This window comes from Calliopsis andreniformis, chromosome 9 (genome assembly GCF_051401765.1).
Source record: "Calliopsis andreniformis isolate RMS-2024a chromosome 9, iyCalAndr_principal, whole genome shotgun sequence".
Classification (NCBI taxonomy): Eukaryota; Metazoa; Arthropoda; class Insecta; order Hymenoptera; family Andrenidae; genus Calliopsis; species Calliopsis andreniformis.
In genome coordinates this window covers 4,481,432-4,496,117 of record NC_135070.1, presented here as the reverse complement: position 1 = coordinate 4,496,117, position 14,686 = coordinate 4,481,432, and the positions used below count along the sequence as shown (strand labels likewise).

The 14,686-nt window shown below is 29.3% G+C and overlaps 4 protein-coding genes across 5 annotated transcripts; 3 read left to right on the top strand and 1 right to left on the bottom strand.

Annotated features, from left to right (window-relative positions):
• Positions 1-112: 112 nt before the first annotated feature.
• LOC143183046 (kinesin-like protein Klp61F) lies at positions 113-6,380 on the top strand. The gene is made up of 17 exons (XM_076384422.1): positions 113-450; positions 1,166-1,313; positions 1,438-1,587; positions 1,953-2,113; positions 2,527-2,676; positions 2,786-3,022; positions 3,095-3,470; positions 3,539-3,810; positions 3,896-4,035; positions 4,127-4,245; positions 4,328-4,669; positions 4,758-4,985; positions 5,066-5,245; positions 5,321-5,543; positions 5,614-5,735; positions 5,892-6,078; positions 6,163-6,380. Exons 1-17 carry the CDS (start codon positions 380-382, stop codon positions 6,171-6,173), a joined length of 3,117 nt encoding a protein of 1,038 aa, XP_076240537.1. The 5' UTR covers positions 113-379; the 3' UTR covers positions 6,174-6,380.
• Positions 6,381-7,283: 903 nt separating this feature from the next.
• Positions 7,284-10,325, top strand: Grp (serine/threonine-protein kinase grp). The gene is made up of 8 exons (XM_076384592.1): positions 7,284-7,520; positions 7,596-7,750; positions 7,894-8,117; positions 8,195-8,515; positions 8,821-9,024; positions 9,575-9,813; positions 9,894-10,028; positions 10,102-10,325. Exons 2-8 carry the CDS (start codon positions 7,689-7,691, stop codon positions 10,318-10,320), a joined length of 1,404 nt encoding a protein of 467 aa, XP_076240707.1. The 5' UTR covers positions 7,284-7,520; positions 7,596-7,688; the 3' UTR covers positions 10,321-10,325.
• Positions 10,326-10,621: 296 nt separating this feature from the next.
• On the top strand, positions 10,622-13,187 carry LOC143183144 (glucose dehydrogenase [FAD, quinone]). Its single transcript, XM_076384596.1, has 11 exons — positions 10,622-10,786; positions 10,901-11,100; positions 11,163-11,274; positions 11,345-11,479; positions 11,543-11,658; positions 11,730-11,897; positions 11,981-12,134; positions 12,217-12,377; positions 12,456-12,633; positions 12,715-12,919; positions 12,983-13,187. The coding sequence occupies exons 1-11, from the start codon at positions 10,633-10,635 to the stop codon at positions 13,185-13,187; spliced, it is 1,788 nt and encodes a 595-aa protein (XP_076240711.1). The 5' UTR covers positions 10,622-10,632.
• LOC143183143 (uncharacterized) lies at positions 13,109-14,505 on the bottom strand. Of its 2 annotated transcripts, XM_076384594.1 has the most exons (3): positions 14,323-14,505; positions 13,481-14,000; positions 13,109-13,233 (listed from the first exon to the last, which is right to left on the bottom strand). In XM_076384594.1, the coding sequence occupies exons 1-2, from the start codon at positions 14,407-14,409 to the stop codon at positions 13,494-13,496; spliced, it is 594 nt and encodes a 197-aa protein (XP_076240709.1). In that variant the 5' UTR covers positions 14,410-14,505; the 3' UTR covers positions 13,109-13,233; positions 13,481-13,493. The 2 variants fall into 2 exon arrangements, with proteins under 2 accessions (XP_076240709.1, XP_076240708.1); XM_076384593.1 differs by having other exon boundaries at positions 13,233-14,000.
• Positions 14,506-14,686: the final 181 nt, after the last annotated feature.

Sequence of the window (14,686 nt, the reverse complement as noted above, 5' to 3'; positions counted from 1 at the left end):
TCGAATATGGTTGAACATAGACTAAAAATACTTATGTTTATATGTGAGCTAGTAATTATGGAAATGGTCTAAATCAAATATCTAGAAAAGTGCAATTCATCACTTATTCGATGTTGCATCGATTTACAATTTTACGATTCATAATAAGCGATATATTCTTTTTCAAATTTTTTTCTTAGATCATTTTCATCATTACCGACTGTATCGATGCGGCCGAAGAACAACTTGAAATAAGCCGACAGTATGAAGCAATTTGAAGTGTGCAACATAAAACAGCGCACCTGTTGACAATTGGAGGAAGTACACATTTAAAATCCGTACAATACAAACTGTAACGGATTATATTGCAAGCAGCTTTAGAAACAAGAGTAATTTAAAAATGAGTATGAACAATACACGGACTGGCAAAAAGGATAAGTATCAGCACATACAAGTGTCTGTTCGTGTTAGGTAAGTGAAGATACAAATATTTCCAAATTTCAATACATAAATATGCTTTATGAAGAGGAGTACATCTTTTGACAAGTAAAAAAACCTACTTCATCACTCTTTGCAGAAAGTGATATATTTTACTGTGTGATCACTATGAAGAATAGTTAATTTTGTACTCCTCCTATATGAAGTTATCTATAAAGTATTAATTACTTATAAGGGTGTTCCAGATTAAAACTGACATACTTTGCCGTCTTGTTTGGAAAGTCATCTGGGTAAAAAATGTTTCACACATAATGAGTTGATTCATCTTCGTTTATAATATATGAAAGGAAAAGTAATATAAAGTACAGGTACTTAATTTTTTAAGATAATCATTTATTTGCAACTACGTTTTACAGTTATTTATACTGGTTAAACTAATTTAAACATATTGCTCAAAATAATCACATCTTTATTACATGCATGCAACTACGTAAATAGCTATAAATAGTAATAAATTTTGCAATAGAAATAACTGTAAAACAGAATTGCAAATAAATAATTATATTTGAAACTTAAGTACCTGTGGTTTATATTATTTTTCTTTTCATATTGCGAAAACAGAGATGAATGGACCTATGATATATATAACATTTTTTACTCAGAATGACCTTCCAAACATGTTGGCAAAGTTTATCAATTTAGATGTGAAACATCCTGTATAAATTAATATTTTTATTTCTCTTGACAGGCCTATAAATAACATAGAGAGGAACAGTAAATCCAAAGATATAGTAGAAATACCTAATGATAAAGAGTTGATTGTACATGAACGTCCACAGGATAAATATTCAAAGAAATTTAAGTTTGATAATGTATTTGGACCTTCTTCAAAACAGGTATTTGCACATTACTATAGATGAATAAACTACATAAGAGTTCATAATTTAATTTAAAAATTATCATACATCTTATAAATTGTAGAAAGGTAAAAAAGTAGCATAATATATTTTTAATTGGTAGATCGATGTATACAATGCTGTTGTTAGTCCTTTGTTGGAACAAGTTTTGGCTGGATATAATTGTACAGTATTGGCATATGGACAGACTGGTACAGGGAAAACTTTCACGATGGAAGGAATCAACAATGATTCAACTTTGCATTGGCGAAGTGTAAAATATTTAATTACTTAAAATGGAGGCAAACTATTATACATATGTATCACATTTGTATTTATTATAGAATAGTTTATTAATGTTATTGAAAGCATAAAAGAACTTATTTTTCATACATATGGAGTCACAATAGAGCCATACCTGTTTTTAATTTGAGTTGGCGGATAATATTTAAAGATATTTATTCCAAAAAGTCAATAAAAAACATTCAGGATACAGGAAAAGGAATATCCTCTCTATTATTATTTCTTTATTCTTTTTTAAATGTAACATGTATGATAAATATTGATAGTTTGCATTCATCAGAATACCAAAAAATTAGAAGGACTATTAATATTTCTACAGAATTATGTAATGTACAGGATTCAACTGCAGGCATAATTCCGCGTTCTTTAAGTCATTTATTCGATGAGTTGCAATCATCAGAATCGCCAGAGTATAGAATCAGAGTTAGTTTTCTAGAACTCTATAACGAAGAATTATTTGACTTGTTATCACCTAATGATGATGGATCTAAAATAAGGTAAGCATAAAGTATGTACAGTAATTTTTTCCAAATCACTGAAAACAAAATTTGAGTAATGGGCTTATCTTTGACAAACTGAATGCATGAGTTCCACAAATTTCAGAAAATAGTGTAGGGATAAAGATATGCAATTTAGAAAACTTCAAAGACATGTTATTTTAGAGTGATTACTGTTACTTATACAGGGTAGTCTAAGTTTTAGTAGTCAAACTTTGTCAGTATTTTCTATAGGTACAACTAAAACAAAGTATTACCTAAATATACAACGTTTAAAGTTCTGACAAAAATATGAAGTATGTGTTTGTCAATAATTAATCAAGAGTCAGTAGTCAGTAGTTAGTAGTATATAACTGACAAAGTACAGCTGCTAAAATCTATTGAATAGAATTAAACAAAAACTTGCTAAACAGATTATACGAAGACACATCAAAAAAAGGTGCAGTGATTATAAATGGATTAGAAGAAGTAACAATACATAGTAAAGGTGAAGTATATAAAATTCTTGAAAAGGGTTTGGAGAGAAGAAGAACTGCTGCAACACTCATGAATGCTCAATCAAGGTAGTTAAATTTAATAATATCAAATCTAATTTTTACTTGTATATTACAAACTTAGACTTTTATTATCTTAAGTATATAATCATTAGAATTAATATGTAATTGTTTACAGCCGCTCTCATACATTATTTTCAATCACTGTACATACGAAGGAAAATACTGTTGAGGGAGAAGAGGTCTTAAAAACAGGAAAGTTAAATTTGGTAGATCTAGCAGGGAGTGAAAATGTTGGGAGGTCTGGTGCTGTTGATAGAAGAGCACGAGAAGCTGGTAGCGTTAACCAATCGTTATTAACTCTTGGCAGAGTTATAACAGCTCTTGTTGAAAGAGCTCCTCATATACCTTACAGGTAGTAAAAGCATTTTATTTGTGCATTACGAGAAAAATATTTTATTTCATATTCTTGTGTTATGCTTTGCAGAGAATCCAAACTTACAAGACTGCTACAAGAATCTTTAGGGGGTTGTACAAAAACATCAATCATTGCAACTGTATCTCCTGCTAGTATTAATCTTGAAGAAACACTATCTACATTAGATTATGCTCATCGTGCAAAGAATATTACTAATCGTCCAGAAATAAATCAAAAACTTTCAAAGAAAGAATTCCTTAAACAATATACAGAAGAAATTGAACGATTGCGAAAAGATTTATTAGCAACACGTGAAAGAAATGGTGTTTACCTTGCAACTGATAATTACAATGAAATGCAAGCAATAATTGCTCAGCAAAGTAAAGAAATAGAAGAAAAAATTAATAACATAAAAGCATTGGAGAAAAACATGCAAGATAAAGAGGTAAATTTTTTATTAATAACTATTTTATCAATGTGACTATCTATGAATTGTCAGGCTTTCTGTTTTAGAAAGTATATCAAGAACTTAAATTACAAAATTTAACTCAAGAAAAGGAATTAAATGATGTTAAAGTTAAATTAAATAGTCTTATAGAATCTTTAAATATGACAAACTATCGACTGAAAGTAACAACACAAGAGCGGGACGAAAAAAAATATTTAGTAGAAAAACATGTTCGTACCGAGACAGCTTTACTGTCTCAAGCTCAAACTCTGCTGAGTATTGCGGATATAGCAGCCGCAGATTCGCATAAATTACACGATAAAATTAATCGTAAAACGTAAGTTATATATGTGTATATCTTTTCATGCACTCGTGAATGCAGTACATGAATTTTCATGTACTCATGTATAATCTTTTTCTAGTGAAGCAGAACGAACATTTGAAACTCTTGGTAATCAGTTTAAAAATAATATTAATGAATGTCTACAGGGCATTCAGAAAAGTATTGCTAAGTATGAACAAAACGTGGAAAACTTTTGCACTTCCCTGAAAAGTAATATTGGTAATATAAATTCTGGCATAGAATATGAATATTTTGAGATATTGTTTCTTAATTTCTTCATAAAAGTAAAAGGTACTTTGATTTCTATTAGGTACAGAAGTCGTTACTAAATGTAATAATATTGATACAGAGGTACATGAAACTTCAAAACATCTTAGTGATCAATATTCAACATGTGCCAGTAATGTAACAAAAAAAATGAATGATCGCGTGCGTATTTATCAAACTGTATTAAAACAATGTTTTCATTCGTTGAAAACTTTAACTATTTGAATTTCTATAAATATTTCAGCATTTACATTATCAAAATTGGATAAAAGATGAAATAAAAAATGCTGCCAGTACAGTGGAATTCAGAACTGAATTTTTGAATGCTGTTTCTATGAAATTAGCTGAAAGTGTTAATACCATAATTCAGAATAGAATAGCGGAGGACTTAAAACTCGTACAAAACAGCATATCTAAAAAATTAAAAGCGGCTTCAATTCAGACATGTGAAATGATAGATTCTGCTTGTAAAAATGAAGTGGAAGCGAGTAATAGGCTAAGAAAAAAAGTTGAGAATATTAAAACAAGCATAGAGGAGCTTCGTAAAAAGCAAGAATATACAGAGAAACAACGTTTGTTTGCTGAGGTATCGATAAAAAATGTTTTACATGTGTATAATCTTCACATTATGTTGTTAATTTCCACTATTAATTAACCCTGTATTATTTTTTCAGACGATGGAAAATGTGTATTCTGAGTTTCATCGTTTGAAGGAAAGTCGACAAAAGCATTACGCCACAGTCGCTGACAAATGTGATAATATCGATAAAATATGTAATAAAATAGAGAATCAGTCAATGCATACTTCCAATACTATTGTTAAAATGAAAAATGATTTAAAAGAACAAATAAAAAATAAGGTAGAACGGATTGACAATACCGTTATTGTTGGAACACAGAAGGTAAGAAAAACACTTTTATCAATAATTGTAATTTTTGTAGAATTCTTTAAAAAATTATTTTTATGTTATTTTAAAAATAGATTGAAGATACAGTAAATAGGACTGCGGAAGAAGGAAAGATTTTATCGAGTAAATTGGAAACAAATATAAATACAAACTGTGATGAATTAAAACAATATCAAAATCTTGTTGAATGCAATCTTAAAGAAGTTCAACGAAAAATGGATATTGATAAAAATGAATACCTACTAGCAATCAATGTATATTTACAGATAATTTAAATCTAATTAATAACGTTTAAAAGTATTTTTTATTTAAAAATCTTGTTTTTATAGCACATGCAAAAGACAATTGAAGATACAAGTAAAAATCATATGATGATCGTGGAAGATCAAAAAGTTAAAACGTGTAATGCTCTTAAAGAAATAACTGAGAAATTAGAAAGTAAAACTTCTGAGACAAATTCAAGAAGCAATATCGTTATTGAACAATTACATGAAACGACAGATGAAATAAACAAATTCTTTGAAGAAGATGTACAACGTGATATGCCGACTGGTAGTATATACATATAACATACAAATTAAAAAACAAATATAAATTGTGTAATTTTCCATATTAATTTCAGGAACAACACCTGCTAGGAAAGAATTTTCTTATCCTCGTCAGTTCACAGTAACATCGCCACACGACCGAATTCTTCAAAGGTTTAGGGAAAGCAGGAAGCTCGTTGAAACATCAGAAGACGAAGTAATTATAATATTCATCATTATTGTAACTGTTCTATTATTTTTCTTATAACAGAAACCTTTAAGTTTTCTTAAAATTACATTAAAAATTAGAAATTAAAAATTAGAAATGATTTGGATGAAACTTTCTCTAACATATGTATATTCACATTTGCAGGATGGTACATTATTAAATGCTGAAATGACAATGAAACAAGTTGGAAATTTAACTGCCTTATCTGATACCAGTTTTGCATTATCTCTAGCTGATCATACAATACTTTCATCTACTTTAAATACTGATTCAGTAGCAAAACATATGAATTCACAAAATTCTGTTGATTCTGATACTGTAACATCTTTGAGTAAGTCTTGTTTCATCTGCATTAGATAAGGATAAAAATTTTAATCAATAGTAAATTTGTTATTTTTACTTAAATTCGTTACAGATCAGTCGTAAGGAGTACAATGACTTCTTCGATCTCGAAAAAGCAAAAGATGGGTATACAAGAGCAAAAAATTGGAAAAACTAAAACATGTTTTATGTGCTTGTTACTATAGGTACCCTTTTCAGTGTTCTATTGAATTTAATACATGATTTAGCTTTAAATGTGGAAATAATATTGTATACATTTTTAATACAATACAATGTACTATGAAAAGTGTATTTATAAATTGGCATATTTGTATTAGTTTTGATTGTCATGTATGTAGAGTGTGTGGCTATAGGTGAACAATAGTTTAAAAGATGGTTTTAAATGTAAAAATAAGACGAAAATTAAGAATAGCGTAATTGCTATTGAGCCTTCATTTTTTAATAATATATAAACGTTTAAAGGCGAATTGTATAATTTTCAAATGCGTATACCTAATTAACAAATGAGGATTCAACTACACGATTTACTCAGAGCTGACTGACATTTATCTTCGTTTTTTACGGTAAAAGTTCTAATTGACACAATTGACTTTAAAATTAATTTCATTTTAAGTAGTTGCTAATTTTCATTTTAAAGTCAAGGAATCTTTAAAGCTTCCTTGCTCTTTCTATCTAGTAACATACAAGAAATTCTTTAGAGATATCCTCTACTGAATTTTGTTATATCATTTTATAGAACAGTCAGTTTATACTACTATTAAATGATCTATTATGATTAGATTATTTTTTCATTGTCAGTATTTTTAATTCTACAGACCAGAAATATTACTTTCTCATTTAAAAACTTGCTTCTCGCGCATGGACCAAAAAGCGACATCTAACGGTAACATTTATAAACTGATCTTAAATATATGAGATGCAAACTTATTGACTCCTTTATTATTATCAAAACCATTCGAAAAGATGAATTCCAGAATTCACAAAATTAATTAAATAAAGAAACAACCGTTCGTATCTAGCTGCTCCTTAACTTACTGTTAGAAAAATAGGGACTTTAAGATTTTTTAAATATCTCCATTTAGCCAATAAGAATATGATAATTCTGTATCCAAAAGTCACCAGAATGAGTTGGTTTTCCTAGAGACCGAGATGAATCTCGTATACTTTCTCTCGTAACACAGTAATTTTCTCTGTTAACGGAAACGGAATACTTCGATTTATAAACCTTTTTCTGTTACGATTATCTTAATTGTCGAAGGTAATACGATAAGAATTTTTAAAAAAATTTAACATTCGTAGAAACAAATATTTTTAAATGTAATAAGTCGACGTTTCGTGTTCGTTAAAACCGCAAGCATGGTGTTCTCGTCGGTGTGATTAAAACCACGTGTTTGGAGAATCCAATCGTTATTATATGAAACATGATTTAACGTAAGCATTATATTAAAATGAGATATATGTATGTGTGTTAATAGTATTTCCTTGAAATAATTTCTTTTTTCATAGCGGGGATCGTTACTGTAAATGACCGGCAACTGCAAGAACCGATCAAAGAACAAAGATCTTCGCCACCATCTCGAAGAGGCATGCTGAAGCAGAATGACGGAATTCGTGGACGGATGGGTATTAGCGCACACATTGGGAGAAGGCGCTTACGGCGAGTATGTCGCACATTTTTCATTTTTATGTCCGTTTCAACAAAAAATATTTTTCATAAAAAAATACAATACTAGCTGGTACAATTTTTTTTTAAATTCATAGCTTGATTGTTCAACTCCTTTTGAATATGAATGATTCTTTTCAGAGTAAAGTTAGTTATAAATAAATCTTTGGGAGAAGTTGTTGCTATGAAAATGATAGATTTAGAAAAGCATCCAGATGCTCGTCAAACTGTTCAAAAAGAAACTACAATTCATCGGATGCTATCTAATCCCAATATTATACAGTATTATGGAAAACGTAGTGAGCCAAATGTGGAATATATATTTTTGGAATACGCTTCTGGGGGAGAACTTTTTGATAGAATCGGTAAGTTATAATATTATTACTTGATGATTGATCTTTGAAGTATATATCATTAATTAAAATCTTTTTAATTAAAACAGAGCCTGACATTGGCATGCCAACATGGGAAGCACAGAAGTATTTTAGGCAATTAATTTCTGCTGTAGAATATCTTCACAGTAAAGGTGTTGCACACAGAGATTTGAAACCAGAAAATTTATTATTAGATGAAAATGATAATCTAAAAGTTTCTGATTTTGGTCTGGCAACAATATACCGTTTACAAGGTAAAGAGCGTTTACTAGAAAGGAGATGTGGAACACTGCCATATGTCGCTCCAGAAGTATTATTGTACCGTTACCATGCTGAACCTGCTGATATATGGTCTTGTGGTATAATTCTTGTGGCTTTGTTAGCTGGAGGTAATAATCTTAATAGAAACATATATAAATATTGGCTGTTTTACTTATATTTTTATATAACTTGGCTTTGTCTAACTGACAAATTTAAATAAATAATAAAGCATAGATTAGGAATATTGAAATTATAAATTTAACTAAATAAATTCATAAATATTCAGAGTAATTCTAGAAATTAGTAATATTATGAATTGATCTTTGCACCTTGTGTAAAGCACAGATGTTTGCAATTATTAGTTTGATGATTTAGGTCTCTAATGCATAACTTGCATTTCTTAGTATTTAACTGGTCCATGTCTAAACTGTAGAACTGCCTTGGGATCAGTCCTTGGCAGAATGTCCAGAATATAGGGCATGGATAGAGGGGAAGTACATGTCTCTTACACCATGGAAAAAGTTGGATAATTCTGCATTATCTTTCATTAAAAATATTCTTACACATTCACCATCATCCAGATATACCATACAGGATATTAAGCAACACAGATGGTTCATGAAGAAATTTCAAAAAGGTAATGTATCAGTTCTTGCATGTAGCATTATTATTCTCATATGTTTGCATGTATAGCAGCTTTTGAAAAATCCTTGGAAATAAGATCAAATAAGTATTTACTTAGTCAGGTACTGAGTGACTCTGAGTACGTATTAAATTACTCAAAGCAGCTTAGTATCTAACTGAGTGGATATTATAAGCAACAATTTCTAATACATTTGTAAGTATCTAATATATTTTCTTTTCCATTTACCATCAAGCAGTGAAACAGAAAATATAAAAATATAATCAAAATTAATATTTTTCAAGATTATCAAAGCTTTTGCCTTTACTTTGGTAATACAGCTCTATGATTTTAATTAAGGATCATAAAGCTAGATTACCAAAGCAAAGAGCACTGGCGTGTACAACCAACTGAAGTTTTTTACCTTCAAAGTGAGAATTAATTCAATATTTTTACATTTATTATTTTATTCTCACTTTATTGCAATGTAACTTAACTTTCTAGCATCTATTTTATACAACAAAACCAGTTTTTTAATGAGATTTTTAACAATTTTTCATCATAGCTGGAAGTGTAGAAGGATGCATTCGACCTGATGAAACAGATTCAAGGCAGATGTTAGAGGATGAAAACTTAACAAGATTCGGTTTATCTCAACCTGAATTACTTGGAATAGATAATAATAGTATGACACAATTTGGTCTGGAAGAGAGACCTAAATTCTCATTCTCACAGCCAGCCCATATAGAGGATTTATTATTATGCACACAAATACAAAATAAACAGTTTACACAACCAAGCCAGGTAATACAATTTCTTGAGAATTTCTGTGATATTGTTAATACTTATGTACACATATTTGCAATTTGTTTTTACATTTACAGCAAAATACTTTCCAACGGTTGGTACGGCGAATGACAAGATTTTTCGTTAAAACAGAATTACAAACAACTATAAAGAGATTAGTAAATTGTTTGAAACATGAAAATTATACCTATCGTATCAATGATTGTAGCTCAGTAAGTAACAAAAAAGCGTTTGTTGTTCTTACTCTATATAGCAAGTTTCTAACGATAAAATCATTTCTTATAGATCACCATACAAGGTACGGACAGAAGAAAAATGCCTTTAGTTTTCAAAGCGAATATTGTTGAAATGGATGGAAAAATACTGGTTGATTTTCGATTGTCCAAAGGCTGTGGCATAGAATTTAAACGAAAATTTGTAAAAATAAAATCTATGTTAGAAGATATTATATTAAAGGGTCCTGTTACATGGCCAATCGCTGTTGCGACTGACTGTATGCCATGATGAGACGGTATAAGATTTAATTTCCAATAAATTTTTTTCTTTTTTTTGTTTTTAATAAAAGAAGGTACATTCCGTATTTTCTTATCAATATGTTTATTATAATACGTATTACCAGTGAATTGAGTGTATACAGTTATTAATGATGAAGTACCTGATTTATTCAATAAACGAAAATATGAAACTACTATATTCCACGTGTCTTATTTACGTAGCAGTAATCAATAATTTTGAAACATAGAATTATAGTTGACAAAAAATTTCGTATTAATCATATGACCATACCCTAACCTTAACTAGCGATATGTTTCCAAAATGTTCGTTATACTACAGGCAATAGTAGTTGCAATAACTGCTATAACAGTATTTATATTTTCTAATTACCTTACCTGCAGTCACTACTTTGATATTTATAGGTGTCAATTTTATAATGAAATCAATGATTCGAAAGTGTACGACTACATCATTGGTAGGTTATACTTTACGATCAATTTTTACGTATGAATATGTATATACTTATAATATATGTATGTAATATGTAAATTTTATGAAAAAATTGAAAGTATAACCGTTTCTTACATAGTTGGAGGCGGTAGTGCAGGTGCAATTTTATCTGCAAGACTAGCCGAGTACAACAATGATGTATTATTGTTGGAAGCTGGTGGAAATGCACCACCTTTTCTGGATATTCCACTCTTAGCTCCTTTAATTCAGAATAGTCCATATGACTGGCAATATACTACAGTGCCTCAACAAAATGCTTGCAAGGGTTTAATTAATAATGTAATCTATTTTGTTTACTATAAAATACTGGACATATAAATTTATTATTAAAAATATTGTAGCAAAGCAGATGGCCAATGGGCAAAATTCTTGGTGGAACCAGTCGTCTCAATTATATGCTTTATGTACGAGGACATCCTTCTGATTACTCTGAATACTTTCCAGATTTCACTGGTACAATAATAAAGTATTAGTTTATCGTTGTCTTATATGTTACATTGTTAATAAAATCTTACATTTTTAGAACCTACGCAACAAAACGGTGGACCAATACCTGTAAGGGAAGCAAATTGGAATTCTGATCTTACTGATGTAATTTTAAAAGGATTAGAAGAACTGCATCAACATATTGGTGACATTAATAAGAATTTAAAAAATGGTAATTTAATTAAACATAGCAAATATTACATAGCAATATTACAAATAATTTCATTTATGTTAGGATTCATGAAAGCTCAATTATCAGTGGAAGATGGAAAACGTTGGAGTACAGATAGATTACTACATGAAAATTTTAAAAATAAGTTAACTACTATTACTCATGCTTATGTTGAAAAGGTATATTGAATGAGGAATTCAGATTGATCTTTAAACAACAAATCAGTTATTTAATATCTAGTTATGAATAGGTGTTAATGGAGTTAAAGAAAGCAGTGGGAGTACAATTTTTTGTATCAAATAAAAGATTTAAAGCAATTGCAAAGAAAGGTGTCATCTTGAGTGCTGGCGCGATTGGTACTCCGAAAATATTAATGTTATCAGGTATTGGACCAAGAAAACATTTAGAAGATTTAAAAGTAAATTTAATTTTATGTCATAAACAATCATTTCTAGGTACATGTTAGACTACATTATTTATAATAATCTATTTATTATTTAGATAAATGTAATCAGTGATTTACCAGTTGGTCAACATTTAGTAGACCATGTGCTTACTGGACTTGACTTAGTTCTACTAAACACAAGTATGGGTTTAAGTATGATTGATACTCTTAATCCTATATCAGCAATGAATTATTTTCTTTTTGGAAAAGGTAAAGTGTTCTCTTCAGTTAAAATATTGTACATAAATATTTATAATATATTACATTTTTGTCCATATTTTATACAATTTAGGTCCTTGGACATCTGCAGGAGTTGAAGTCTTAGGAACACTTCACAGTTCTTTCCAACAAACTAAATCAAATGTACCAGATCTACAAATAATGGTGATGCCACTTGGATTGTCAAAAGATAATGGTATTGTTTTAAAAAAAGCTCTGGGAATTTCTAATAAGGTGCATTGCAATTATTCAAGTTTTGTCAAGTATTTATTTATATATGTAAGTATTAATTTTTGATATCCTATTTTATAGGTTTATAACAAATATTTTGCTCCTATATCATGTAATAATACAATAACAATTGCTCCCGTTCTACTACATCCAAAAAGTAAGGGAGAAGTTAAATTAACTAGTAACAACCCTTTTGATCCGCCGCTAATTGATCCAAAATATTTATCAAATAGGGATGACATTGCAACTCTCATTGATGGTATCGTGATTGACTAATGTTTATGTCATAAAATATATGACCTTTTTTATGATCAAATTGCACAATTGTTACGCATTTTAGGACTACAATTTGTAAAAAAATTAGTTGAAACAGATGCCATGAAAAATGTTGGTGCATCTATTTACAAAGAACATTTTCCTGGTTGCGAAAATGAAATATTTGATAGTACGAAGTATTGGGAATGTTATGTACAACATTTGACTTTAACTTCTTATCATCCCGCTAGTACATGTCGTATGGGTGATGTTGTTGATCAAACATTTAGGTAATAATAGTTTTTGGGATAAACTCTCTTTCTTCCTTTTCTTATGTAAATTATTTCTTACAGAGTTTATGGTACAACAAATTTATACATTGTCGATGCGTCTATACTTCCGTCGTTACCAAGTGGTAATATCAATGCTGCAGTTATAATGCTAGCCGAAAAAGCTGCACGTATGTTCAAACAAAATACAAAAATTCGGATAAATAATCAAAAATGTTACAAGCCAAATAACTACTATTATATGTTTGATGGTTACTGCAGCACATAAATCCAAAAGTTTGATCACTGAATGTTAATTTTGGAATTAATTGACCCTTAAAATAAAAAAGAGCATACTGCATTTAGATATACACTTTTATAAAGAACTTGAAAGTTCAAAAGATAAAATATAAGATTACATGTTAAACTTATTCTCTATCTTCTTAATTGAAAATTTTTTAAACTGAAATAATATATTGAGATGTAAATATCTATAATTTTGAAAAAGCATGTATTATTAAATTTATATGGAAAGAAACTCTTGTAATAGTAAAAACTAATATACACATTTTACTTATTTACATGATATAGAATATTAACGATAGTTATGTCTATTACTCCTATGATCTCGTCTAAAATAATTATGTGATTTATAATTATCACGACTGCTCCTAGACTTGTGATCTTTTGAATAACTATTATGTTTACTATGTTCTCTTTCGTAAGGATGCATTCTCCTAGATCTTTTATCATCCTTATGAGAGTGATTATCTATTTGATTAGAATGAGTATTGACTTGTGGTAACATGTGCATTCCAAAGATATCTAATTTTAAATGAGGCCCTTCATTCGTTATCAACATCTGTTGGCCTAACTGAAGCATATGATTAAAATTAAGAGAATGATCCTGCGTGTTTGTTATCTGTGGTAACTCTGCATTGTTCCTGGTACTAATTTGTATAGGTCGATTGAATAATGTTGTACCATCAAATAGACTCAAGGCATATGATACTGAATTAATATGTTTATATGTTACAAATCCAAACGTTCTTTGCCTGCCATCGCGATCTTTAGGAATAGAAACTCTTTGCACAGGGCCGCCCTATAACATTGCACAAAATATATCCATGAAGAAACGTATCAAGTATTAAAATAGACGTTCGAAAAACAAAACTGTTTAATCAATTTAGTAAAATACATGAAAAAACAACCAATGCAGAGACAAAAACATTCTCGAACTATAACCGCAAATTTGATATTCGTACAAAAAATAAGTACGATCATATACTTGTAATGTTAGATTTAAATTTATATTGATTCTTTTGAAAATTACAAATTATTTAATAAAACAATAATTTTATAGTGATTAACTATTAAATTTGTTTCTTTGATGCTTGTTTACGCATCTGTATGAGTACACAAACCTGTAAGAATAATTCATAGAGGATTTCTTCCGTTACTTTCTCGCTCAAATTCCCACACCAAATTGTACGCGAATCGTCATCCATCATGCTATGTAATATGATAGACAATAAATTTTTAAACTTCAATAAAACTACCAAAATACTAATTTTAATAAACAATTGAGTTTCAGCAAGTACGCAAGAAACGACATCACATTCCGATTGTAATCCTTGCAATTGACACTAGAGAGCATTGAAACACAAGCAGATGGAAGGAATACGTGAAAGTCAATTCAAATTGACTTCATTGTTTATGGTTATACTCCAAGAAAACAAATTGGCGGTATATATGTATGTATTTACGTTGTTGAGTAATTTGGACTAA